Here is a 27,079-nt window from a genome sequence, read left to right as displayed (position 1 = left end):
AAATGAAACAAAGATGGAGGAACCCCTAGGATCTTTTTATAATCCTGCCCTTGCGAAGGGAAATCCATTGTTCTCCTGAGTGATGGTACCTCCCAAAAATGGAGTTTGTCCCAGGAAAAAGTTACCTGGCCGTGTGCTTCTCAGGCAAACAACTGTAGTGTTCCTGTTCGACTGCAGGTTCCCAGCAGAATTCTTCAGGTTTCTTACAACCCTCAAGGGCCACTGTCCATGAAGCACAGCTAGTCACTGAGTAGCCACCCCTCACACTAGGTGGGCAATGCTTTTGCTCTCTCCCAGACAAACATTTAAGACACAAGTACAGAGCCAAGACTCATAGCATCACATGTAAAAAATCACACAGGTACGTCAGTAGCATAAACAGCAGCAGATTTCAACAGACACCTCAGCTGGCCCATGTTGCACAAGATTTGGAGCAAACACACGGTGATGGGTGCAACATTGATCCGCATGTTCTTACTAAAATCCAATAACGTTGCCCCAAGGAACTTGACCTGTTGCTAGTCACTTCCAGGCTGCATTGCGATGCCAGAACATATCGGGACTAGCCCAGGGGTTTTCATACAGCAGGTCATGACCCAGCCTAAGCCAGGCAGCACTGCTGATAAGACTTTTAACAGTCTGGTCATCGGTGCTGACCAGAGCCACCAGGGCCCCTGGGAGGCTGAGCCAGGTGACCCAGCACCTTACATTCCATGACCCAGTAGTGGCTACTTCTTGTAGGGGGCTTTGTATCCCACCTCCTCCCCTGTGCTCTGGCTGCTAGAGGTCAGCACCTCACACTAGTTCTGGGGTGGCCAACCCATGGGTTCTTGAGCCACATGCAGTTCTTTGCTTAAAGAAAAGCAGCTCTTCCTGGTCCTGAGCTGTGCACCTGGACTGCTCATGGCCAGCTGCTCTGTGCATGTGCCCAGCACCTGGAGGGAGAAGTGTGTGGCAGCAGTGGCAGCTCTGGGACACAGGCATTAGGCTAGAGCAGCGGAGGGGGGGGAGGGCTGGGGGGTGCCTGGCTCTGGGGAAGGGGAGGGGCATTGGGTTAGAGCAGGAGGTGTCCGGCTCTGGGGAGGAGGCAGTGGATTGGGTCTGGGAGAGGGGAGGGCGAGAAGAGTACTAGGGGTGCCTGGCTCTGGGGGAGGAGTGGTACAATAGGTTAGAGCAGTGGGGGAAGGGTTTGAAGCACCTTAAACTCAAAGTCTTCATGGATGCAGCATAAGGCAGCCAACACAGATGTCTAATTTAAATTCCAGGGTAAAAGAAGAATCAGCAGGTATGTGGTTTACTCTGTGTTTCTTTAAAGAAAATTCAGAGGCTATTGTTTGCCAGGCTTAAGCAATTATTCTGAGATTGAGTCTCTCCCTTATTGTTTTTGAACCTGTCATATTTGCAGTCTGGGACCGACCTGAATTTTTAGAACTATAAAAAAAGCCATAATCTTAATCAGTTTAAAAAAAAAAAAATGAGGAAGCCAGACCAGAGATTAACAAGCTGGAGCGAAACAGGCATTTCAGATTGTGCTAATTTACTTCTCAGTTCAATAGAGCTTTAAAAAACTCTCAGGACATAATAGGGCAATAGTGTGAAATTTAAAATACATGATGAAGCTACTTTTATTTTTAGTGTGAGAATATTACTGTATTTTCAAAGGGGTTTTTTTTTCTTTAAATTTGATGTTTGTTCCTTGTCAGGTTCTCTGAAGATCTATAGACTGGCTGTGAATTTTTAAAATGACTAGAGACTTTATCGTTTTTTGTCCAAAATGTCCTGTAAATGTTATTTTTTATCACTGCATTTCATAGAATCATAGAATACTAGGACTGGAAGGGACCTCAAGAGTCATCAAGTCCAGTCCCCTGCCCTCATGGCAGGACCAAATACTGTCTAGACCATCCCTGATAGATATTTATCTAACCTACTCTTAAATATCTCCAGAGATGGGGATTCCACAACCTCCCTGGGCAATTTATTCCAGTGTTTGACTACCCTGACAGTTAGGAACTTTTTCCTAATGTCCAACCTAAACCTCCCTTGCTGCAGTTTAAGCCCATTGATTCTTGTTCTATCCCCAGAGGCCAAGATGAACAAGTTTTCTCCCTCCTCCTTATGACACCCTTTTAGATACCTGAAAACTGCTATCATGTCCCCCCTCAATCTTCTCTTTTCTAAACTAAACAAACCCAATTCCTTCAGACTTCCCTCATAGGTCATGTTCTCTAGACCTTTAATCATTCTCGTTGCTCTTCTCTGGACCCTCTCCTATTTTGTGTACTATATCCATCCATCCATCCATCCATCAAAAATAAATATATAGTACATGGCTCTTCGCACTCTATCCACTGCTATTTTGGTTCTTCATCTCCAACTGGTTGGAGACCCCCCCCCCCCCGCACTAGTTATTGCTGCTCTTCTGTCTGGTGAGTTGCACCGTCAGAGATTCCTAGTTCTCCACTGAGAGGTCTAAGGGTACAGCTACACAGCATGCTTATTTCAGAATAAGCTATTTCAAAATAGCAACCTACAGTGAAGCCTCAGAATTAGGCAGCAGTGGTGAGAGGACGAAATGTGCAATCAGTTTTTCACCCAGAGAGGCTCAGAGCAGCCCCTGACACTCTGGAAAGGCTCAGGTGTGATGCTGAAGACAGACCAGTCCAGCTTCCCCAGGGCCAATTGTCCAACACTCCTGTTACGAGCCTCGTCCCGCTGGAGTCTCCTTTGCTGCTGTAAATGCATCAGGTTTACTGCAGATCCAGTGTCTCTCACTGGTACATCGCAGACTGCTGACCCCTTTCTCATTCAGATACGCACAGTCGCCATCTCCTCCGGTCCCAAACCTGCAGGGCAGAAGCCAGGGAGCGGGTGTGAGGCAGGAGCTGGGTGTTTCCCATCGGTCACAGACAGGGGGCGACACTTGCACAGGGCAGGAAGCTGCTGCATTCACAGCCCCTCAGTTCCCTTCCTCCACCAGCACCAGGCCCCAGCCGAAGGGGACAGTTCCACAGGGGGCAGTGGGGCCAGGCGAGGTTCTAAGAGGAACTGGCCTCCACGGAGCATTTACGCCGAGGGGATGTTTTAACACTGGTTCCTGTTCAATTCTGGGGACATTCCAGCTTCCTACCAACCAGAAACGGTTTGATTTTTTTTACAATACCATTCAGCTGTAGGCACATAAGAGCAGCCATATTGTATCAGACCAATGGTCTTTCTAGCCCAGTGTCCTGTCTTCCAGTACTCACCAGCAATAGGTACTTTGGAGAGAATGAACTAAACAGTGCAGTTCCCCAGTGATCTATTCTATACTGCTCTGTCCCAGCTTCTGGCAGGCAGAAAGTTAGGGATACCCAGAGCATGAGGTTGTATCCCTAACCAGCTTTGCTAATAGCCCTTCATGGGCCTTGCCTTCATGAATGTCTCCATTTTTTGTAACCAAGTTATATTTCTGACTTTCACAAGTTATATCCCCTGGCAAGGAGTTCCACAGGTTGACTGTGTCCTATGAGGAAATACTTCCTTTTGTTTGTTTTAAACCTGCTGCCTATTAAGTCCATTGGGTTAGCTGTGGTTCTTGTGTTCTGGGAAGGGATGAATAATATTTTCATGTTCACTTTCTCCACACCAGTCATGGTTATATTGATCCTCCTGTCCAAGCTGAACAATCCTATTCTGATCTCTCCTCACATAGAAGCTGTTCCATCCACTAATATTTTTATTCTTGTCTGTACCTTTTCCAATTCTAACATTTTTTTTTTAAGATGAGAGCAGAACTAGGCTCAGTATTCAACATGTGGGCACACCACTGATTTATAAAGTGACACTACTATATTGTGTCTCATTCTGGCCCTTTCTTAGGGATTTCTAACAGTGTTTGCTTTTCTGACTTTTGCTGCTCACTGAGTGGATGTTCTGAGCGCTGTCCACAATGAATCCAAGATCTCTCTCTTGAATAACAATTAATTACTGTTCTCTTCAAATGTTGCCACCTCACTGCGCACCCCAATCCCTGATCGTTTATTAATATGTTGAGCAGCACAGAGCCTTGGCAGACACCATCCCCCAATTTAGCTCTCTCCATCGTGAAAACTGACCCTCTATTCCTGTTCTTTTTTCCTATGGTTTAACTGATGGTGGGCAATAATTGTTTCAAGGGGCCAGTCCATGAGTTTTGGAAAGTCATCGGGGCCACACATTTCTACTATATTAATATGGGAGGCAGCAGGGTGCTCCGGGCTGGTGCACAGAGTTGGGATGCATGAGAGGGTGACAGGGGTGGGTTCCGGGAGGGAGTCTGGTGCAGGAGGCGGCTCTGGACCAGGCACTGGGATACAGGAGGGGTTCAAAGTGCTGGCTCTGGCCAGAGGGGCCTTACCACAGGTATAAACTAATGTGTGGACAAGGGCGAGCCAGTGGATACAGTGTGCTTAGACTCTGACATTTCTATCCAGCCTGCTAAAGTGCCACAGTGCAGCAGGGTGCTCAGGAAGGCGGTTTGCCTGCCATGGCCCCACTGTTCCCAAAAGCAACCAGCACTGGCTGGCAGCTCTGCCTGAACTTGGCACCTCACACACCAGGGACCCGAAGCCCAGGGACTCATATGAAGGCAGGCAGAGACAGAGACAGAGACAGAGCGTGTGTACAAGACTCACCAGTTATTGAATTTGGTGCCATTGGTCCATTTCCAGGGCTGCCATTGGTCCATTTCTGGGTCCCTCCAGAGGCCAACCCAGTGGTCAAATTTGCCTTTATAGCGCTGCATGAAAGCCTAGAACAGGGGGAGGGGGCGGGGTTGTTAGGGCCCAACCCTGCTGCTCCCCAGCTCAGGGCAGGAAATCCCAGGGGGTCTGAGTGTTCTCAAGAGGTGGCTGGGGATTTGCCCCTCCCCCTTGCCCAGCTCTGGGTAAATAAATAGTAAATTAATGGAGATGCCTATCTCCTAGGACTGGAAGGGACCTTGAAAGGTCATTGAGTCCAGGTCCTGCTGTGAAGGCAGGGGACAAGTATTCTCCCGGATGAATTTTTGCTCCAAATCCCTAAATGGCCTCCACAAGGATTGAGCTCACAACCCTGGGTTTAGCAGGCCAATGCTCAGACCACTGAGCTATCCCTTCCCCCAATTCAGTAGTGAGTATTAACCCCCCCACCAAACCCAGCTACCCCCCCTACCCCAAAACCTTCCCAGGGCTGGGTCCCACCCCCCAAACCAGGCCAGGCTCTGTGTGAAACCCTCGCCTAACAGGGCAGCTGGGCTCCCTCCAGCCCTTCCGGGGGAAGGAGAGAGATGATCAGCGCAGGGGATGCTGGGAGGGGCCAGGCCTAAGGGGACCCCTCCCCCATCCTCAGCTGGCTGCTCTTCTCCTACCCAGGGGAAGCCCCCTCCAGCCCCAGGCAGCCCAGCAGACACCGGGGCCAGCCCAGCCCCAGAGGGGCGTCTCCTGCTGAGAGGCCTGACAGTGGCTGATCACCCCCGTCACTGACACCAGAGGGCCCTGGGCCCAGCCCGGCCGGGCATTCAGCAGCTGAAAAGTCCATTGGCTCTGGGCTGCTCCTCATCCGCAGGGCAGAGCCCAGGCCAGGCCAGGCCAGAGCGACGGGTCTCTCACCATTTCCTGCAGGGTGTCGATCGCAGCCAGGGAGGCATTGAGGGCAGAGCAGCGGCTCCGGCTGTAAGTCCAGTTCCCTTCGCCCTCGGAGAAATAGAAGCATTTCCCTTGGTACCAGATCCAGGTGTCCGGGCACGCGGGGCCCAGCACAACTGAGGAGCGCCCAGATAACGACACTGAAATGAGACAGGTACAGGTGGGGTGAGGGGACCTGCCCGTGGGTGGGAGAAATGATCCCGGCGCCCCAGGCTGCTGAGACTCCTCTGACCCTGGCAGGTGCTGAGGGAGGAGGGGTGTGAAGGAGCCAGGGGGACACTGGGAATCCAGCCCCATGTGGGGGGAAGTCACCTGACCCTGCTCTCACTGGACCACTAATCTCAGTTCACATTCGACAAGGAGGCAGCTGACAAAGGGCTCGTGTATCTAAGGTCACAGAGCTGGGCCAGGATGTGGGCTAGATGGGGTGGGCAGGGCAGGGAGCGGCAGGGGAGGGGACCGTGGTCAGGGCCAGCAGGAGAGCGACACTGGGTAAGAGGTGGGTTCAGCAGGGGTGGCCAAGCCGGTTCCCTGAGGAGCTCAGCTCGCCTGGGCCACTGCCCCTCCCCTGCCCTGCTCTGCGCTGGGCTGCCAGGTGTCCTCCTGTCTGACAAAAAAATTCAGAAAATACCGGACACCTGAAATGTTTTCTGATTTTTTTCCCGGCCACGAGGCAAAAATACCGGACACATGTCAACCCTACAAACACTCGGCAACTGAGCCCAGCCCCTGCGTCTCCGGCTCCCCCTCCCCCTCCGGCTCCCAACACCCCCAGCCCTGGACCCTCTGCTTTCCTGGTTCCTGCGTTCTTGCTTGATCAAAAGTACAACATGGCCACCAGCAAAAAGCCTAAAGATGAAGGGGAAGCAATGCCTCCCCTGGGTCTTAGCGGTCTACTTCTCCCCTGTTCCTATCCCTATTCTGTCTGCACTCACTGGCTACGTCTAGACTGGCCCCTAATTCCGGAAATATCCCCCGCGGGATTTAAATAAACATGTCCGCCGCTTTTTTTCCGCCTTAGGGAAAAGCCGGAAAAAAGCGTCTAGACTGGCGCGATCCTCCGGAATAAAGCCCTTTTCCGGAAGATCTCTTATTCCTAGGGCTTTATTCCGGAGGATCGCACCAGTCTAGACGCTTTTTTCCGGCTTTTCCCTAAGGCGGAAAAAAAGCGGCAGACATGTTTATTTAAATCCTGCGGGGGATATTTAATTCCCCACAGATTTCCCTATTCTGACTTACCTGCTTTGCATGACTTTTCCGGAATTAGGGGCCAGTCTAGACGTAGCCACTCTGTTTTAATAATGCTGTTTTATTATTTAATTTTTTGTTTAACTCTCAGGGTCCTTTCTTTTCTCTGCTTAACAACTTTTTCCCCCACAGTGGGTTTTTTTTCCTGGGGGGAGTTTGGTATTTTTGGTTAAAACATCTCGCAACCCTATGGGCTGGCCAAGACGGGGCTGAGGGGAGGATGGAACAAACTCCCCGCCCTTTGCCAGGCCAAGCGCCCGCTGCCCAGAGCTCCCAGCACAGCCAGACGCAGGGTGAGGGAGACGCTTGGCGGGAGACGTTTGTCAGGCGAGAAGGTACACGCCCAGCCCGGGGCAGGGACAGCTCAGAGCAGCCCAGGAACAAGTCCTAGGGCCAGAGAAGCAACTCAAGGCAGGCGAGGAAGGGAGGGAAACGCTGGGACTGTCCAACAGGGACACCAAATGGCCACAGGGCAGCAATAGGAACCGGCCTTGACACTGACGCCAAGGGCAGCCTGATGCACTTCTATGTGAAGAGATTTCTACTGGCAAGGCCGGAGCAGCAGGTGAAGGGCCAGGGGCAGGTCATCAGGGGAGACACTGCCAAGTTCTAACCCGTCCCCAACTAGGGATAAACTGAAAACAACAACAAATGGCCTGGTGGCACTTTATAGACTAACAAAACATGGAGATGGGATCATGAGCTTTCGTGGGCACCGCTCAACTGCAGTCATCTGAAGAAGTGAGCTTTGCCCATGAACGCTCATGATCCCATCTCCATGGTTTTTTAGTCTATAGCAGGGGTGGGCAATATTTTTTGCCCAGGGGCCACCCTGGAAAGAGTGGGGCCTAATTAGGAAGGGGTGGGGCTACCCCACCCCCAGGCCATGATTGGTCTGGGGGTGGGAGAGATCTTCTGCCCCCACTTCCCACGAGGCACCCATGCCCTGGAAGACATTGGCACGCTCCCCCACTCTCAGGCCAATCCGGAGAGCGTGCAAAACCTCCTCCCGCCCTGCAAGGAGCACGTGGCACTTTGAAGTGCCATGCGCTGCTCTCAGGGCGGGAAGAGGGGCTGGGGGGAAGGGGGGAAGAAGCAGAGGAGGCTTTGCACGCTCCCCTGCTCCCAAGCCCTACTTGGCCTAGGGGCGGGGGAGCAGCAGGGCCTGTGGGGGCCGGATCCAGCCCACAGAGGCCCTTCTGCCCACCCCTGATCTATAAAGTGCTACCAGACAATTTGTTGGTTTTTATGTTTATCCTGTACAGACTGACTCTGCTTCCCCTTGAAGCTTCCAAACTAGGGATGTCAGTGAATCGTCATATAAACGATTAACCGATAAACTTGGGCTTATTGGCTAATCCTAACGACTACACACACGCTTCCATATCAGAGGTAACAAAGGGGGGCAGGCAGAGCTGGTGCCAGTAAAATCTGGCTCCCAGCATGTGCCAGTTCCCATCGACTCCTCCCCATCCCATGCCTGCTGCATCACAAGCAGCAGCAGTGGGGCAGGTGGGAGCCAGTGCTGGGAGGAGCCAGCTTGTTAAGCTCCCCACAAGCACTGGAGCCCACGGAAGTAAAAAGCTTCTGTGGAAGATGCTCAAGCAGACAACGCTGAGACTGGTTCTGTGGCTCTCGGCTCAGGGACGATCCCGACTCCCTGCGCCAGGTGAGGTAAGTGGGAAAGGCCCATCTGAGCAGTTCCACTAGCAGGGAAAACAGGCAGCCGTGGAGAGAGGATGAAATGTGCAAATGGCTTTTGTGGTTTTTCACCCAGAGAGGCTCAGAGCAGCCCCTGACACTCTGGAAAGGCTCAGGTGTGATGCTGAAGAACGACCAGTCCAGCTTCCCCAGGGCCAATTGTCCAACACTCCTGTTACGAACCTCCTCCCGCTGGAGTCTCCTTTCCTGCTGTAAATGCATCGGGTTTGCTGCAGATCCAGCGTCTCTCACTGGTGCATTGCAGGCTGCTGACCGCTTTCTCGTTCAGATATGCGCAGTCACCATCTCCTCTGATCCCAAACCTGCAGGGCAGAAGCCAGGGAGCAGGTGTGAGGCAGGAGCCGGGTGTTTCCCGGTCACATACAGGGGGCGACACTTGCCCAGGGACAGGCTTACCCAGCCCCCGCCCGCCTGATCACATCATGAGAAGTACAGGATCTATCGAAAAAATCACCCCATCGGCAGAACTCTGTCTAAGCTGCAGTTTCAGTTTCGAAATGGCGCTTGTTCGTAACAGTGCCAGAACGTGATTATGCAAATGAAGCACGGGAAATTTAAATCCCCACTTCATTTGCACTTTCAATGTGGTTTACTTACAGGGTTCGACAAGCTGCGGCAAAATCCACTCGCCAGCCCCGCACTGCACATGCGCCAGACCGTCACTGAGCATATGCGCACCGCCAGTGAATGAGGCAACTGGCTGAAATATTAGGATTAGCTGGCGTGTTTTGTCTTAGTAACTTGCTTTGGTTTGAGTGTTTTCACCTGCAATCACTTATGTCCCACTGTCATGTTACTGAATTTTAAAGGAAGAAGCCAGATCAGTGCTGCACCCAAAGGGGGGGGGGGGTTTACCCCAAAGTCTGTACAAAGGGGGCCATGTGAGATGTCAAATGAAAGTTTGTGTTCTACTGATTTTACGTATGTTGTTCATGTACTTGTATAATATCTGTATGTGGCGCTATAAACATGTGCTCTGTGTTAATGCTGGAAATTTCTGTCTGAGACAGAGCAATGAGCCAGGAATGTTCAGTCAATGAATATGCTAATTAGCAAAGCTCCTGGGACAAGGCTCACACACCTGAGGAATGTGGACCTGCAAACCAGCCAATATCATGACTGCTGACTTGGGACAAGGGTAGGTCACTGGGCCATGTGACCTGCTCCAGCTTGGAAGATACCAGGGATGGATATAAAATGGCAAGGAGATTGCCACATGACTTCAATTCTGCTACTGATCCCAGATGCAGCCTTGAGAGGGACAGAGTTGTGAAGAATCATGGGCCCATCCTGACATAGGATGTACACCAGAGATTTTAAGCCAGCAGTTTGTAACATCTCTGCTGAGAGCCTGCATTGAGAACTGGGAGATTCGATGCATGGAATGTATTGTCCTTAACCTCACTCTCATGCTTTTCTTTCTTTTATTAATAAACCTTTAGATTTTAGATGCTAAAGGATTGGCTCAGAATGATCTTGCGGGTAAGATCCAAAGTGTAAATTGACCGGGAACAGTGACTGGTCTTTTGGGACCGGGAGAACCCGTTTGGGGTAGGTGAGATTGGGTTCTATAACCCCTCACCTGTGTGCAGGCCCCAGGTTGATTGTGACACAGGGAGAACTGGCGTGTCTGAGGGGTTTTGTTCAGTGTGACGGGTTTGTGGCCTGTTTGGGAAGGTGTCCAGTCTGGGGCTGTAAAGAGCCCTTGTTCTGAGCAATACCCTCAGCGATGCCCAGACCAGGCCCAGTCCATCACAGCCACTTGTTATACTTAATAAAAACACTTAGGGTATGTCTACACTACAAAGTTAGTTCGAATTAACTTTGATAGGCGCTGCACAAGCAAACCGCTAGTTCGAACTAGCGCTTAATTCGAACTAGGTAAACCTCATTCCACGAGGACTAACGCCTAGTTCGAATTAAGTAGTTCAAATTAAGGGCTATGTAGCCACTTAATTCAAACTAGTGGGAGGCTAGCCCTCCCCAGCTTTCACTGCTGGCCACTCTGGGCACCACCAGGGAAACTCTTCTGCCCCCTCCCAGCCCCAGAGCCCTTAAAGGGGCATGAGCTGGCTACGGTGCCCGCGCCAGGTGCAAGCCTCCCAGCACCCAGCCACCAGACCCTGCACCTGGCACAGCACAAGCCAGCCACACAGCCCTCCGCCTCTTCCCAGGACCAGGCTGGGAGCTCCCGGGAGCCTGCCAGGGTCTGCAATAGGCGGGCACCCGTCTGGTCTAGTGCGGAGATGGTGGACCTCATCCATGACTTCTGCACTAGGCACAGGAAAGTGGCCGTCTAGGGCAGGATAGCTGCCAGCCTGGCCACCCAGGAGCAGGTTTGCATGAAAATCAGGGTGGTCCAGTGAGACCTCCGACCCTGAGCCCTGAGCTTAGAACGGCCGTACTGGGTCAGACCAAAGGTCCATCTAGCCCAGTAGCCTGTCTGCCGACAGCAGCCAACAGTAGGTACCCTGGAGGGGATGGACTGAAGACGACAACCAAGCCATTTGTCTCGTGCCATCCATCTCCTGCCTTCCACAAACAGAGGCTAGGGACACCATTTCTACCCCCAGGATAATAGCACTCCATGGACCCAGCCTCCATGAATTTATTTAACTTCTCTTTAAACTCTGTTCTAGTTCTAGCCTTCACAGCCTCCTGCAGCAAGGAGTTCCACAGGTTGACTATTTGCTTTGTGAAGAAGAACTTTCTCTTATCAGTTTGAAGCCTGCTACCCACTCCTTTCATTTGGTGTCTAGTCCTTCTATTATGGGAACTAATGAAGAACTTTTCTTTATGCACCCTCTCCACACCACTCATGCTTTTATAGACCTCTGTCAATCCCCCCTCAGTCTCCTCTTTTCTAAGCTGAAAAGTCCCAGTCTCTTTAGCCTCTCTTCATATGGAACCTGTTCCAAACCCCTGATCATTTTAGTTGCCCTCCCCTCTCCCACCCTCTCTCTTCCCCTCTCCTACCTCCTTTTCCCAGTCTCCCCGAGTTCTGTTCAATAAAGAGAGTTTCTATTTTTGAACACACGTGTCCTTTATTTTGTACATCAGGAAGGGGGTCTAGAGAGGGATAAGTGGAAGGAGGTGAGGGAGGAATGGGGTACGAGCCCCCGATGGGGAGGACTGGGGTGGCTCTGCGGGCTGCTTGGGGTGGAAGCTCTCCTGCAGCTCCCCCGATTACCCCCCCCAGATGGCAGCCTGCAGCAAGTGCAGCCGGGCTGATGGCCGAGTGCTGTGATGTGCCGAGTGTGGGCACTCAGGGCACTCCAAGCCAGGACTGCTTTGCAAGCGGGGAACTACAGAAAACTGTCTCTCCGGGGTGGGGGTCTGGTCCCTTTAAGCACAGCTCTTGGCTTGCCTGAGACAGCTGCTCCACTCTCTAAGTCCTACTCTGATGCCCTGCCGGCACTGCTTCCGGCCATCCTTAACATCGGTTCAGAGTCCACTCAGTGTGGACATGCTAGTTTGAATTAGGAAAACGCTAATTCGAACTAGTTTTTAAGTCTGGATGCGCTAATTCGAATTATCTTCGTTAGTTCGAATTAGCGCTGTAGCGTAGACATACCCTTATTTATTATCGAGCCCAGTGTAAATACTGGGGAGCAGCCACTGTGCATCTCTCTTTTTGAAATGAGGTGACCACATCTGTACGCAGTATTCAAGATGTGGGTGTCCTATGGTTTTATATGGAGGCAATAAGATATTGTGTCTTATTCTCTATCCCTTCGTTAATAATTCCTAACACTGTTTGCTTTTTTCACTGCCACTGCGCACTGAGTGGATGTTTTCAGAGAACTATCTACAATGACTCCAAGATCTCGCTCTCGAATAGTTGTGGTTAAATTAATCCCCATCATTTTGTATGTATAGTCGGGATTATTTTTTCCAATGTGCATTACAGGCAGTCCCCGGGTTACGTACAAGATAGGGGCTGTAGGTTTGTTCTTAAGTTGAATCTGTATGTAAGTCGGAACTGGCGTCCAGATCGCTGCTGAAACTGACCGCCAGTTCTGACTTACATACAGATTCAACTTAAGAACCCCAAGCGTCCCCAAGTCAGCTGCTGCTGAAACTGATCAGCAGCTGATTCCAGGAAGCCTGGGGCAGAGCAACTCTGCCTCGGGCTTCCTGTAGTCAGCGCTGGTCAGTTTCAGCAGCGGCTGACTTGGGGACGCCTGGGGCAGAGCAGCTGGGGTGCTGCTGGGTTGCTCCAGTAGCACCGCTCCTCGGTCCTTGGCGCTACTGGACCAACCCAGCAGCACCCCAGCTGCTCTGCCCCAGGCGTCCTGATTCAGCCACTGCTGAAACTGACCAGCAGCGGCTGAATCAGGACCTGGGGCAGAGCAGCTGGGGTGCTGCCGGGTTGGTCCAGTAGTGCCCAGAGCGGCGCTGCAGGACCAATCGGCAGCGCCCCAGCTGCTCTGCCCCAGGGTCCACAACAAAAGCCTGGTCTGCTGGGGGGGGGGGGGCACACTAGCTGTGCCCCCCCCCCCTTCAGTAGACCAGGGACATGGGGAGCAGAGCCGCAGCGGCAGCGGGGTGCCGCGCCTCTGAGGCTTTGCTCTGGCAAAGTCTCAGAGGCACGGGACCCCGCCACTTCTGCGGCTTCAGTCCCAGTGCCGTCTCCAGCAGACCAGGGGCACCGGGAGCAACTTACGAACGGGGCTCTCTTGCCCCGGAGCTCGCAGGCAGCAATCCGCCACCTCGACCTCCGGGGCAAGAAAGCCCCGTTCGTAAGTGCGGATCCGACATAAGTCGGATCTGCGTAAGTCGGGGACTGCCTGTACTTTACATTTATTAAAATGCATTTGCCATTTTGTTGCCCATTCACCTAGTTTTGTGAGATCCTTTTGAAGCTCTTCACAATCTGCTTTGGTCTTAACTATCTCCAGCAGTTCAGTATCATCTGCAAATTTTGCCACCCCACTGTTTACCCCTTTCTCCAGATCATTTATAAATAGGATCCATCACAGAACAGATCCTTGGGGGACCCTACTAGTTACCTCTCTCCATTTTGAAAACTTACCCTTTATTCCTACCCTTTGTTTCCGGTCTTCTGTCCATGACAGAACCTTCCCTCTTTTCCCGTGACAACTTACTTACAAGCCTTTGGTGAGGGACCTTGTCAAAGGCCTTCTGGAAATCTAAGTACACTAGAGCCACTGGATCCCCCTTCGACATATGCTTGACGAGGCACGATTTCCCTTTACAAAAGCTCTGTTCATTCTTCTACAAACATATCGTATTCACTTGTGTGTCTGTTAATTCTGGTCTTTACCACTGTTTGCCTGGCATTAGACGGCTAGACTTAACGTCAACACCCATGAGCCTCAGAAAACACTAGGGACCCGCCAGGCATCTGGTGCAGAGGTAAATGTGAGCGCTGGGTTACACACTGTTGGCAGTGCTGCAATTTCATTGCCGTGTTCCTTCACAACTCCCCTCCTGAAGCGACACGTACCCAGGCAATATGGGGAGAGCTGAGACCCTCCAATATTATTGGATTTTCTGCTTTGTAGCCTCTCTCAACTCACTGTGCTTTTTACAATCACACAGTTGACCAGCATGGGAAGTTTGGTGGCACTTCCCTTCTGCTCTGCTCTTAGAAATTCCCAGCTTGAACCCTATCTAGAGATTCCATGGTGCCGCTTGAGATATTTTCACACCCTATCCCCACCAGTGAGGCCTAATCTGCCATTGTAGGATTCACACCCTGCGATCAGCTCAGGGGGTGGTTGAGTATTTGATCCCACCCAGCTCCCACTGAAATCAGACTTGAGAGGTCACTGAACTAGGCCTGTCACTGGAACTGGGCTACAGCAGCCTCAGGCACCCAGACCTTATGACTGCTCTCTGGCTGCTCCCACAGCCCTGGCTGGGGGCTCGGTCTGAACTCAGCACCTCAGACACCAGGGACCCAAAGCCCAGGGAGCTCACAGAGAGGGGAGGGGGGCAAAGACTCACAGGTGGTTGAATTCGGTGCCGTTGGCCCATTTCCAAGGCTGCCCCGGGTCCCAGCAGAGGCCGATCCAATAGTCAGGTTTGCCTTTGTAGCGCAGCAGGAAATCCTAGAACAGCGGAGGGGGAGGGGTGTTAGGACCTGGCCCTGCTGCTCCCCTGCTCGTGGCAGGGAATCCCAGGGGCACAGTGGGGTCTGAGTGTTCCCAGGGGGTGGCTGGGGATTTGCCCCTCCCCCTTGCCCAACTCTAGGTAATTCAGTATTAACCCTCCCCCATCCCAACCTCCCCAGGGCTCAGTCCCACCCCCCAGGCCAGGCCAGGCTCTGTGTGAAACCCTCGCCTGACAGGAGAGAGATGATCAGCGCAGGGGATGCTGAGAGGGGCCAGGCCTAAGGGGACCCCTCCCCCACCTCAGCTGGCTGCTCTTCCCCTACCCTGGGGCACTGGCCCTTCCAGATGCGCTGGGGTCTCAGCCCCAGGCAGCCCAGCAGACACTGGGGCCAGCCCAGCCCAGCCCCAGAGGGGCGTCACCTGCTGAGAGGCCTGGCAGTGGCTGATCCCCCCGATACTGACACCAGAGGGGCCTGGGCCCAGGCCAGTCCAGTGCGACGAGTCTCTCACCATTTCCTGCAGGGTGTCGATCCCAGCCAGGGAGGCCCCCAGGGCAGAGCAGTGGCTCCGGCTGTAGGTCCAGTTCCCTTCGCTCTCAGATAAATAGAAGCATTTCCCCTGGTAGCCCACCCAGCCGTCCGGGCACACGGGGCCCTGCACAGCTGGAGCACGCCCAGATAACGACACTGAAATGAGACAGGAAGAGGTGGGGTGAGGGGACCTGCCCGTGGGTGGGGAGAAATGATCCCGGCGCCCCAGGCTGCTGAGACTCCTCTGACCCTGGCAGGTGCTGAGGGGGGAGGGGTGTGAAGGAGCCAGGGGGACGCTGAGAATTTAGCCCCTGAGGGGGGGGGGGGGGGAAGTCACTTGTCCCTGGTTTCACTGGGCCACTGTCTCAGTTCAGGTTCAAGAGGGAAGCAGCTGACAACGGGGTCATGTGTCTAAGCCCCCAGGCTGCGGGTCACAACAGGGGGTGGCAGGGGTGCAGCAGGTAGGAGAGGCGGGTTCAGCAGGGTTCCCCAGGCCGGTTCCCCGAGGAGCTCTGCTCGCCTGCACCACTGCCCCTCCCCTGCTCTGGGCTGCCCAGGAGAGGCTGAGGGGTGGGAGGGAACAAACTCCCTGCCCTTCGCCAGGCCGAGCACCCGCTGCCCGGAGCTCCCAGCGCAGCCAGACACAGGGCGAGGGAGACGCCTGGCGGGAGACGTTTGCCGGGCGGGAAGGGACACGCCCAGCCCGGGGGCAGGGACAGCTCAGAGCAGCCCAGGAACAAGTCCTAGGGCCAGACACACAACTCTCAGTTACTCACCTGCTTTGAGAAATGCAGTGACTGTCCACCAGGGACACGCCAGTTCCCACTGAGTTCCCCTCCCCCCCATGCCTCCCAGAGAAGCAGCAGCAGGGGGGCAGGTGGGAGCCGGTGCTGGGATGGGCCAGCTTCTTAAGCTCCCCAGGAGCATCAGATAACAGAGTCTCCTGCCCCCCAAGTACCAACTCCCAACAGAAAAGGTGCCAGGCCTGGGGACCCCTTCCCGTACTGCCTGGGAGGGCCAGGGGGCTGCAAGGAGTCGTTCAGGGCTGGGAGCTTCTGACTGGTGCCATCCCCACCCGTGTTCTCAGCTCCCTGCACTCAGCAGGGTGGAGCCCCTAGCTCCCGGCTCTCACCTTACACACCATGAGCCAACGCTGCCTGTAAGTGTGAGCAGAGCACTTGGGCGGCCACCCAGGGAAATTCAGGTGTCGCCCCACTGATAAGCAGGGTGCCCACAGAAGCAGTGTGTGTTGCTGCAGGTGGTGCACATCTGCACCTGCATCAGTGCACAGAACATTTATTCTGCACACATATAGGAAAAGAATTAGAGAAAGCTTCGTCCATGCGAACCACTCACACAGAGGTGCCGGCGCAGCAAGTGCCGCTCTGGTCATGTACTGCAGGGACCGGCACCAGGGCAGGCCCCTTTCCACACCCTGCAGTGCCCTGATGTCACCCATTTGCACCAATTCCATTTTATCAAGGAATCAACAGTCGCAGGCAGCACCTGGCAGCCCGGCCCTGGGAACGATGTGGGGACACAGGAAGCAAAATGCAGGACAATGTAGCACTTTAAAGACTAACAAGATGGTTTATTAGATGATGAGCTTTCGTGGGCCAGACCCACTTCCTCAGATCAACTGGCAGTGCGGGGGGGTGGGTCTGGCCCACGAAAGCTCATCATCTAATAAACCATCTTGTTAGTCTTTAAAGTGCTACATAGTCCTGTATTTTGCTTCAGCTACACCAGACTAACACGGCTACATTTCTATCACTATGGGACACAGGAAGGCCAGGTTGGTGCCTCAGGGGACAGGCTGCAGGCAGAGGGCCCAGCTCATCTCTGCCCTGTCCCTGCCCCGTCAATCATCCTGCCCCCACCCCTCAGACTGTGTCTGGAGCCCAACAATAGTCACTGGGTCCCCACTTGCTCAGAGATGGACTGGGGGGGAGGGGGCTAGTGTCAGTCAGCCCCTCCCCCCACAGTGAGTGCCCAGGGCAGGGCCTGAGAGGGGGCAGGAGGCGGCTCTGGGAAGAGCATCCCCCAGGTACCCTCTGTCCCAGGGGCAGAAGCCAGACAGGCCAGGAGGAGACGCTGTGACTGGGGCAGCCCCAAGGGGGGGGAGGGGAGGCTGAGAACTCACCTGCCAGGGCAATAACAGAGACAGGGAGACCTAAGAACACAGCTCCGAGGATGACTCTGAGGGCGACTGTTCGCTTGTTGCAGTTACAGCGAGGCTCTGAAACAGAGGGACCCGTCAGGCTGGGCCGCGAGGCCTCTCACTGACAGCACCATGCTGGGGCTGCCCTAGAACACGCCCCGTTCTGCCCCTCACGCTGGACGCTCTAGGAGAGGCACCCGGGGGCTCAGGCAGTCTGGGGCTGGCAGAACAGCCCCTCTCCCCTCAGACCAGTGCCCGCCCCCCCCCCCACTGCCAGCCGGGCCGGCGAGCTCAGGGCACAGAGATAAGGACCCGCATGTTCCGGTGGCAGGAGCCCCCCTGCCCAGCGCCCGTCCCCGCACACGGGCTCTCACCGGGGCACCACGCAGCAGAAGCGGGAGAAGGAGCCAGGCCGAGAGGGGCCAGGGCTGTCACGGGGGATCTGACCCACCAGCCCAAACAGCCCCTGCCCAGGCATGTGTCCAGCGCTGTGTGCACTAGCAAGCCCCTGGGAGCCAGGGACCTGAGCCCTGAGAGCCCCAGCCCCTGCTCCCCACACATGGGTGCTGGGTTTTGGGGGGGCATCTGTGTCGGGGCAGTGGTACCTTCCCAGATGTGGGGAGGCAGGGCCCTGCCCCTAGGGTTACCAGGTGCGCTAAAAAAAATACCTGACGCACTTGATGTCAGATGGGGGCAGGGGGACCGGCCGGGAGGCGGGCAGGGCTGGCCAGGAGAAGGGGGGCGGCCGGTGGGAAGCAGGGTTGGCGGGGGTGGGGGAGGGGGTGGGAGGTCATCAGGGCAGCGATGCAGGCCGGAGGAGATCGAGAGCAGGAGGGGAGAACTGGCCACCGGAAGCAGGGTTGGTGGGGGAACCAGCCAGCGGGAAGCAGGGCTGGCGGGAGGAGATGGGGGTTTGTCGGGGGCAGCGGGGCTGGCCAGGGGAGATCGGGTGGGGGAAACCAGCCAGCAGGAAGCAGGGCTGAGTTATTAGGCCAGAAGAGGACCCATCCCACGGCCCAACCTCCAGCAGCTTCCTTGTCAGCCTGGGCCTCCCCACTTATCTGGGGTGGGGGCATTGCGAGCAGCCCCAGGCTCATGGCCATGCCCCCCCACGCCCTGCCCCCCAGGGTAGAAGCTGGGTCCATGGCTCCCCACAGCTGCCCTTGGAGCGGTTACCATGAACTGTTTCTGGCTGGGGAGCGGGGCCTCGGAGCCGAGCCATGACAAGAGCCACAGGGATGGGCAGCCACAGACCCTGCACCTGCCGTGGGCCAGAAGCCAGAGGGGCAGGGATACAGGCCAGGGGCTGCTCTTGCCCCCCCGCCCAGCATGGCTCCCTGCATGTTCCTGGGCTCCCCATGGGTCTCCCGCTGCCAGTCCTGAGGGGAAAAGGGGGACAAGGCAGGGCCAGGGGCTGAAGACAAGGCAGCCCTGGCCCCTGCACCCAGCCTTTTGCAGCCCCAGGGTCTCTCTCCAGCCCGGCCCCTGGTAACAACACCCCATTACCTGGCTGCTCTCTGTTCTCCAGGAGTCCATTGGCAAGAGGCTCCTGCAGACGTTCTCGGCTCTCAGGGTGCCCAGTTGCTGCCTCCATGGTCTCGCCGCCGCGCTCCAGCTGAGGATGCTCAGCTCCTCTGTGTAATGGGTCGATGCAGCAGCAGCAAAGTGCGGCCAGGCAGGTCCTGGCCCTGGCTCCTTCCCTGCTCCAGACTCCCTGGCCAAGCTGGAAGCGGAGACCAAGCAGGACTGCTCAGGGGCAATGTTCCCTCTAATTCTTTTCCACCCATGTACAGAATCAATTTTGTTCTAGGCACCAAGGCATGTGCACCACAGTAGGAACAGATACTGCTGACTGTGGGCGCTCTGCCAAGCAGCTGGGCCACATTGGAATCTCTCCTGAGTGGCACCAGGGACGTAAAATTCTGTATAATTTGTTAACCAGTCAAAGGTTAAGTTTAACCAGTTAACTGATGAAAAGGGGGCAGGCAGGGTTGTTAGCTTGAGGGTTGCTGAGCTGGAACGCGCCCACACCAATCCCAGGCAGGGACTGCTCCAATCTGACTGCTTCCTGCCCCCTGCACACGAGTATGAATATAGGTGTAAAAAAAGATCATTAGTGGGAGTGAGGGAGCAGGACTGATCCACAGGTCCTGCTTGTTGTAACTAGAAGCAATGGACCTCTTCACACCGGGCTGCTTGGTGTCCCCACAGGACAGGAATCAAAGGAACCACAACCTCCTGCCTGGTTCTGTAGGTAGCAGACAGGTGAAGTATAAGTGAACAAGGCTTAATTATTGTGTTATAATAATATTTAATGAATTGCTTTTGCATCGCTTTGCACTGTATTCATTCCTTTAGAATTTATAGTATTTACAGTTTCATTTGTGTAGTTATTGTTTTTAAGGCTTATAAAATGTAAACAAGTATGTTAACTACTTAAAGCTTGCAATAAATAAGTCTCTCTGGAAAGCCCTGCTTTAAAGTGCTACATTGTCCTGCATTTTGCTTCAGCTACCCCAGACTAACACGGCTACATTTCTATCACTATTCTACATGCAAGGCACTACATTTAGCCGTTTGGAATGGAAATCCATCAACCATACGAAGAAACTCGCACAGATACAGGCAGACATCATCTTTCTATCCAAGTGCAAGAAGATGGACATCGTACCCAAAGGACTGAAAGTGAACAATCCATTAAGATCAACATACTGCACTGACTACAGTGAAAGACTCTGCCTAGTCTTTAAAGTGGTACATGGTCCTGCTTTTTGCTTCTGCTTTCCATTGGATCTAAAAATCGAACCACGTGACAAGTGCAAACAAATAAGCAGCTATGTTTCCAGTAAACGTGGAAATGGTTAACGATGACCCTGGGCTGCCTCTGGGTGAGGATGGGTGGGGAAGGCAACTCGGTGCCCACCCCCCGCCCCTAAACACGGAACTACTAAAAGAGTCAGTTGCTAGGTGTTTCTCTGAATAGGCACATTTTAACACCCTTAGTTCCCAGGCTTTGTGGACACCGAAAAAGTCTGAAAATGTGACCGGGTCCCAACCTAAAGGCTGGGAAGTCAGAAGGTGAAGGGGGAGGGGGGCAGAGCGAATTTTAAAAACTTTTTTTGGACTCCCCCTCCCCCTTTAGACATGCTGAAAATGAACTCAGCCCCTCCGTGCAGGGGGGAGCCTGTAGCGCCCATTTAACGGGCTCCTGCTCCAGCTCTCTGCCTGGCTCCGGGGCTGATGGGAGCCGGGCGGGTCAGTGTCTGACAGGCCGGGGGGGGGGGGGGGGAGGTTGCAGCGAGGGGCGAGCAGGGAAGCGACGCGGAAACGGGCAGACACACGAACAGCCTGAGCCCCGCAGCGCCACCGGCATACCAGGGGCTGCCCGAGAGCCGGGCTCACCCCGCGCCGCTCGCCCAGACCCGCCGCGGGGAAGGGGAGGGGAGGCAGTTGGGGCCGAGCGCCCCGAAACCCGCCCCTGCCCGTGGGGCTGCCCCCCAAGTCACACCCGCCCCGAGCGGCGCTCCGCTCCCGGCAGCTCGGACCCAGCCCCGGGGAGAAGCAAACCCCCCCCCCGCGTTATCCCCGCGTGATCCCCCGACACAGGGTGACCCCCTCAACAACGCGCCCCCCCCCCCCCCACGCCGTCCAGCCCCTAGTTCCTCCCTGCCCCCCACAGCGCCCCCCCTGGCTCTGCGGCCGCCCCTCCTCTAGCCCCCAATACTCCCAGCCCGGGTCCCCCGCTCACCGGCCCCTCGGCAGCGCGGAGCGGACCCTCCAGACCCAGCGCGAGCCTGCCGCCTCCTGTGGGAAGTTACTGTGTTCCTGGCGGCCGGCCAAGATAGAGCAGAGGGAGGCGGGACCGCGGGACCATCCTATGAGCGCGCAGCGCAGCCTGGCCCGACCGTATGAGCGCGCAGCAAGTACAGCTCAGCCCCTCCCCTCCTGAGCGCAGCCCAGCCACCGCGAATATGTCAGCGCCCACCGCAGACTTATCTGGCCCTCCCCTGGGGCGGGGCAGGCCCCGGCTGCTTCAGTGCAATAGAAATGAAAGGACTGGAGATGCCCATCTCCTAGAACTGGAAGGGAGGTTGACAGGTCATCAGTCCAGTCCCCTGCCTTCACAGCAGGACCAAGCACCATCCCCGACAGATTTTTGCCCCAAATCCCTAAGTGGCCTCCTCAAGGATTGAGCTCACAACCCTGGGTTTAGCAGGCCAAAGCTCAACCCACTGAGCTATCCCTTCCCCGGTGTGGGCAGGGTGAGGGGCACTGGCTGCAAAAGAACTATTGCGCTCGCTCAGTGCCCCCAAAACAGCGCCAAGTGGCAAACGCTCAGGAGCTGTCAACGCTACACGGGCCTGGCCACCGCCGCGAGAGAGTGTGTCCCCGCGTTGCAGTTTCCATTCGTGTAACCGACCCCCCCCAGCCTAGGCCCTGTAACCATCCCGCTGTGCTCACAGCAGCTCGCCTGAGGGGCGCTGTGAGTAACAACGTGAGGCTGGGACCGACTCGGAGCCTGAGTTTTCCCTGCGCACCAGGTGCTGCGTGTGCCCTGGGACCTGCCTGTACTGGAGGGGGGCAGGGGTTGTTGCGCAGTGGGGTGGCCCTACATTGCAGTGACCACCACACACAGCAGTTTGGTATCACCTGCAAATTTTGCCACCTCACTGTTTACCCCTTTCTCTTGATCATATTTATGAATAAGTTGAATGGGACTGGTCCCAAGACTGACCCTTGGGGAACACCACTAGTTACCCCTCTCCACTCAGAAAATTTACCATTTATTCCCTTTGTTTCTTCTCTTTTAACCAGTTCTCAGTCCACAAAAGGATCTTCCCTCTTATCCCATGACAACTTAATTTACTTAAGAGCCTTTGGTGAGGGACCTTGTCAAAGGCTTTCTGTAAATCTAAGTACACTAGAGCCACTGGATCCCCCTAGTCCACATGTTTGTTGACCTACCCCTCCCCCCCCCAAAAAAAAGTCTAGCAGATTAGAGGCAGGATTTCCCTTAACAGAAACCATGTTGACTTTCTCCAAACACATTATGTTCATCCATGTGTCTTACTATTTTATTCTTTACTATAGTTTCAGCTAATTTGCCTGGTACTGACGTTAGACTTACAGGTCTATAACTGCCAGGATCACCTCTAGAGCCCTTTTTAAATATTGGCATGACATTAGCTATCTTCCAATCATTAGGTACAGAAACGGACTGAAAGGATCGGCTACAAGCCACAATTAATAGCTCCCCACTTTACCATTTGATTCCTTTCAGAACTCTTGGGTGAAAGCCCTCTGGTCCTGGTGACTTGTTACTGTTAAGTGTGTCAATTTGTTCCAAAACCTCCTCTAATGACACCTCAATCTGGGATAATTCCTCAAATGTGTAACCTAAAAAGAATGGCTCAGGTTTGGGAATCTCCCCAATATCCTCAGCCGTGAAGAATCAAGTAAAAATTCATTTAGCTCAGTGGTCTCCAACCTTTTTACATCCAAGATCACTTTTAAAATCTCAGAACAAGTGAAGATCGGGCCCATCCTTCCCCCAAGATCCCACCCCTTCCTTGAAGTCCCACCCTCTCTATTCTCCTCCTCTCCATCACTTGCTATCCCCAGCTCTAATACGCTCTACACTGCCCCTTTTTTTCCCCCTCAGTTCTTCTGTGCAAAGAAGTTTTCCCAACATTTGGCCTGTCTAGAATGGACCAAATGTCAGGAAAAACCCCTTCTTTCAGAATCCCCCTTGGGGTTACCGAAAGAGCATGTTTGCTCTTCCACTAAAAAAAGCGGAAGAACAAACCCATCCCTGGATGTGGAAGAGTTTTTCCCGGGATCTCTGGAATCCTGGAAAAACTCTGGCTCTGTGTGCTGCCCTTTTCTTTTCCCTGGTACATAGTTCCTGGAAGCTTCCCCTTCCTGGAGGCTTCCATCTGGAGAATGGGAGCAGCAAGAGGCCGCGTTACATGGTGCTGCAATGCAGAGTGAAAACAAGTGCCCTCCCAGCTCACTCCTGCCCCTTCCCCTGGGCCAGACTCCCTTCCCCTAGCCTGCTCCTGAACCCCACCTCCCACCCAGAACTCACCCCCTCCAACACTCCATCTCCTACACAGATCCTGCACCTCCATCCCTATCCCAGTCACTGGGGGCCCGATCCCACACACTCATTTTTGGCCCCACCTCACAGCCTGGGAGTGGGGGGCACAAAATCCACTAACCCTGAAATCTGGCCTGAGGCCTTGAACCGCAGAGCTCCCTTCCCACCCCCCACCATAGGGCTGGAGCACTAGGGGAGTGAGGTGTTCCAGTTGAGGGCCACATCAGTGAGGACTGGGGTTTTTCAGAGGGTGGTTCTCTTACTTGTGTGGTCCCCGACTGTTTTCTCTGTGGGTCAGTGACCCCCAACCCAGAAAAGGTTCCCCACCCCTGCCATAAAGACAATGTTGAAACCTTGTGTTGGACATCATCATTTTACTTGATTTAAAAATTAGCCTGGCCAGCAAGCTCCAATTGTGGCCCAGCCTCCATCTGTCTGCACTGTCATAACATTCCTGCACCCCACCACACCACAACCTTGAACCGCTCACACACCTGAGCCCACACTACACTGAACCCCTCATACTGCCACATCCCCAAACTCCTACACACTCACATGTCCAGTCCACTGCCCTAACACTCCTGCACGCCAACCCTGTGCCCAAATCAGCTGCCCTGAGCCCCTTGTGCTTCCCAACCCAGTCTCCTGTACCCCCACATCCGCAGCCCCCTGTAATCAGATTGACAGAAGACACCTGAATGCCTGCATGAAGATGGATTTGGCCAGTTATGATGTAAATTTCAAAGAAATTTGCAAAAAGATGCAGCAGCAGCAGCCCCATTAAATAGTCAGTGAGGACAATGGCTCATTTATGTCATTATTAGTCATCATGTCAATTATCAATACTATTACATTGTATATTTTCAGTCATGCAAACGGACATTCTTATACGGCTCTGTTAACCACGTGTTCTGAATTTTTGGGTAGTTTGGCTCTGTGGCTTGATAAGGTTGCCAACCCCTGTACCAGAGGATATGAGCAGCTTCACCATCACCTTGTATCTCAAGAGCAGGGTAAACTTCCTCAGCCTGCCCTAATATAAACAGACAGCCCAGCATCAAAAGGTAAAAGCCCATTTCAAGAAATACAGAAAGGATCTTTCCACCGTGACAAGAGTGACAGTCAAGAGAACAGAGCTCAAACCAACTAACCACTGGAAACAGGCCAAAACCACCAACCTAAATGCCCAGGAAAAGCCCTGCAGACTTTATGAAGACTATTAAGGACTTCACAACAGTGACTGATTTTACATGGGAGCCACCCAGCTCCTGTGATGGCTGCCAAACCTTCCCTTTCATAATTCCACCATTAAAGGAATGACCCACAGCAGTAACTCTTCCATCTACCCTACTGCCCCCAAGTCAAGACAACCCAAATCAGCCAACCAGGCCCTAAACCCTGAACATGGAGCTTTCACCCCATAACACAAAGCTGGGCCAGAGACACTGGGAAGACCAGTAGGAGCTTGGCTATAATTTTTATATAGAAAAACCCCAAACAACATGGTGAGATGCATCACTACATAACACTGAAGTAAAACAAGCTCTTAGCCTTCTGGGGAGACAAAGGAAAATGGCCCGGTTTATATGGTGGATGGGCAGCAACACAAAACCTCAAAGACAGAACCCCTCGACACTTCCCATAGCAGCACGAAATGTTGCATCCGAAACGCCAACTAGCCACAAGTTACCACACACTGGCCTCTGTAAGGCCCTTACCTGGCCTGGCATCAGGTGATCCTGTTCCTCAATTTACTAGTTTCCCTCAGCAGTTCTGCAGTAAATTCTGATTAGCTCTTCACAGTCACTGCACGAACACGTGTCCTCCCTCTTCCAGGGTAAGCAAATGGAAATGAAACTCCACGAGCTCTTCACCCTTCCTGGGTCACAATCCTCATCCCAGCTTCTCCCCTTGGTTCTGGGGCTCACAAAGTCCATAATCCTCACTCCAGGATCTGTGTGTCGCCTTCTTCCCAAGATGCAGGGGACAAGGAGACAGTGCAGGGCTGGTGTCGTTTCCTGTGGGTCCTGCTCCTGCACCTCCCACCCTGCACTCTGCCCCTCTTGCCCCATGTAGATTCCTTGATGGAGTTGTCTTGATGGGGGTCCTCCAACAGCAGGCCATGGGGTTAACACTCCAACAAGATGCATGGGGCAGAGCCCAGAGCATGATCACTCCGACAGATGTTTCTGTGTCGCTGACTCTCAGGCTATAATTCCAAACTTGTCTTCCCAAGGACTCAACCCTAAAAAAAAAAGAAAGAAAAAGAAAAGACGCAATCTGTGATGGTAACACGAAAACAGGAGCCAGGGTCCTAATCGGGGCCTTTATCTGGACCTGATCAATTCCACTCACAGACTCACTCCTGATCTCTCATTACTTGGACAGATGCACGGTTCTAGCCAGGAGAGCTTCAACTTTTCCAGATCAGGCCTCCAACCCACAAGACCTGCCAGCTCGTTGGGACCCCACTCTCGTTTAGGGCAGTACGAATGCAACCGTTTGACACCCAATCTAAACCCTCCAAGGCTGAGAGCCCCTAAACTTTAAGACCAGCTGTAGCTTCTCATTGTGCTCATAGCTACTCATGGAGAGAGGAAACCAAAGCTGGAAAATTCCTTGCAACTGGGGAACCCCTCTCTCTCTACTAGAGAGACAGACACATGGGATCAAACAGCCCTTCAGATTGTGGGTCAGGCACCTAAATATCACTGAGGAGTTGGGCCTTGCTCCCACCCAGCTCCTGAGTTTATAGATTTCTCAGAGCATCAGAGAACAGGGGAGCTACAAAGTGATCTTGTAACCTTTCCCAGAACAGCTTGGCCTGCATCCCCAGGGGTCACTTGGAAGGAAAACTGCTCACCTGATTCACATCTGATTCTAGGGTTGCCAGATGGTTGAACCAAAAATACCGAACACCCCACCCCCCTCAAAAAAACACCAGGAAAAAAATGTTGAAGAAAAATAAGCGGGGAGGAGACCAAAGTTGTTGAGAGAAAAAGAAAAAGATTCCAAGACTTATTAAGTAATAAAATAAAATAAAAATAAAATAAACAGCAGCATTAAAACAGCACGGTCCTTTTCAGAGTGAGTGCAGTCAGAATAGGGATAGGAACAGGGGAGTGATTGAGCACCAAGACCCAGGGGAGGCATTGCTTCCCCTTGGTCTTCTTGCCTGCAGCTATTTTGTGTTCTTAGAACCTAGCTTCCATGCGGAACCAGGTAAGCATGAGGTCTGGGGGCAGGGGTCTGGAGGGGACCTTGGTGGAAGGGGAGGAGAGGCGGGAGGAGACTGGGCACTGAGTGTTTGTAGGGTTGCCAGGTGTCCAGTATTTTCACCTCCTGGCCGGGAGCGGGGGGGGGGGGGGGGGGAGAGAATACCGGACATTTCAGGTGTCTGGGCACCTGGCAATCCTATCTGATTCTGTGATTCCTGACCTCTCCCTAGCTAATGATGGGCAGCCGAATCCTCCTTCGTCGTCAGATAAACCAGTTGTCGTTACCTGGGGCCAATGGTGAGCTGGTCGCTTGCGCTGGACCTGAGGGGAGAGAGCAGAAAGATCCTCTAAAAAACCAACAGTAACCTAATGGGA

The 27,079-nt window shown here is 53.8% G+C and overlaps 1 protein-coding gene across 2 annotated transcripts; it reads right to left on the bottom strand.

Annotated features, from left to right (window-relative positions):
* Positions 1-1,516: 1,516 nt before the first annotated feature.
* On the bottom strand, positions 1,517-26,820 carry LOC142823218 (C-type lectin domain family 2 member G-like). 2 transcript variants are annotated; one of them, XM_089770491.1, is made up of 9 exons: positions 25,205-26,820; positions 18,893-19,109; positions 17,369-17,464; positions 15,206-15,381; positions 14,589-14,692; positions 8,778-8,917; positions 5,610-5,785; positions 4,656-4,771; positions 1,517-2,846 (listed from the first exon to the last, which is right to left on the bottom strand). In XM_089770491.1, the coding sequence occupies exons 1-9, from the start codon at positions 25,214-25,216 to the stop codon at positions 2,699-2,701; spliced, it is 1,185 nt and encodes a 394-aa protein (XP_089626617.1). In that variant the 5' UTR covers positions 25,217-26,820; the 3' UTR covers positions 1,517-2,698. The 2 variants fall into 2 exon arrangements, with proteins under 2 accessions (XP_089626617.1, XP_089626618.1); XM_089770492.1 differs by lacking the exon at positions 25,205-26,820 and adding an exon at positions 21,135-21,223.
* Positions 26,821-27,079: the final 259 nt, after the last annotated feature.

Source organism: Pelodiscus sinensis, chromosome 19, assembly GCF_052426305.1.
Source record: "Pelodiscus sinensis isolate ZL-2025 chromosome 19, ASM5242630v1, whole genome shotgun sequence".
Lineage (NCBI taxonomy): Eukaryota > Metazoa > Chordata > Testudines > Trionychidae > Pelodiscus > Pelodiscus sinensis.
Note: the sequence above shows the minus strand (reverse complement) of the source record. Positions and strands in the feature narration are given on the sequence as shown.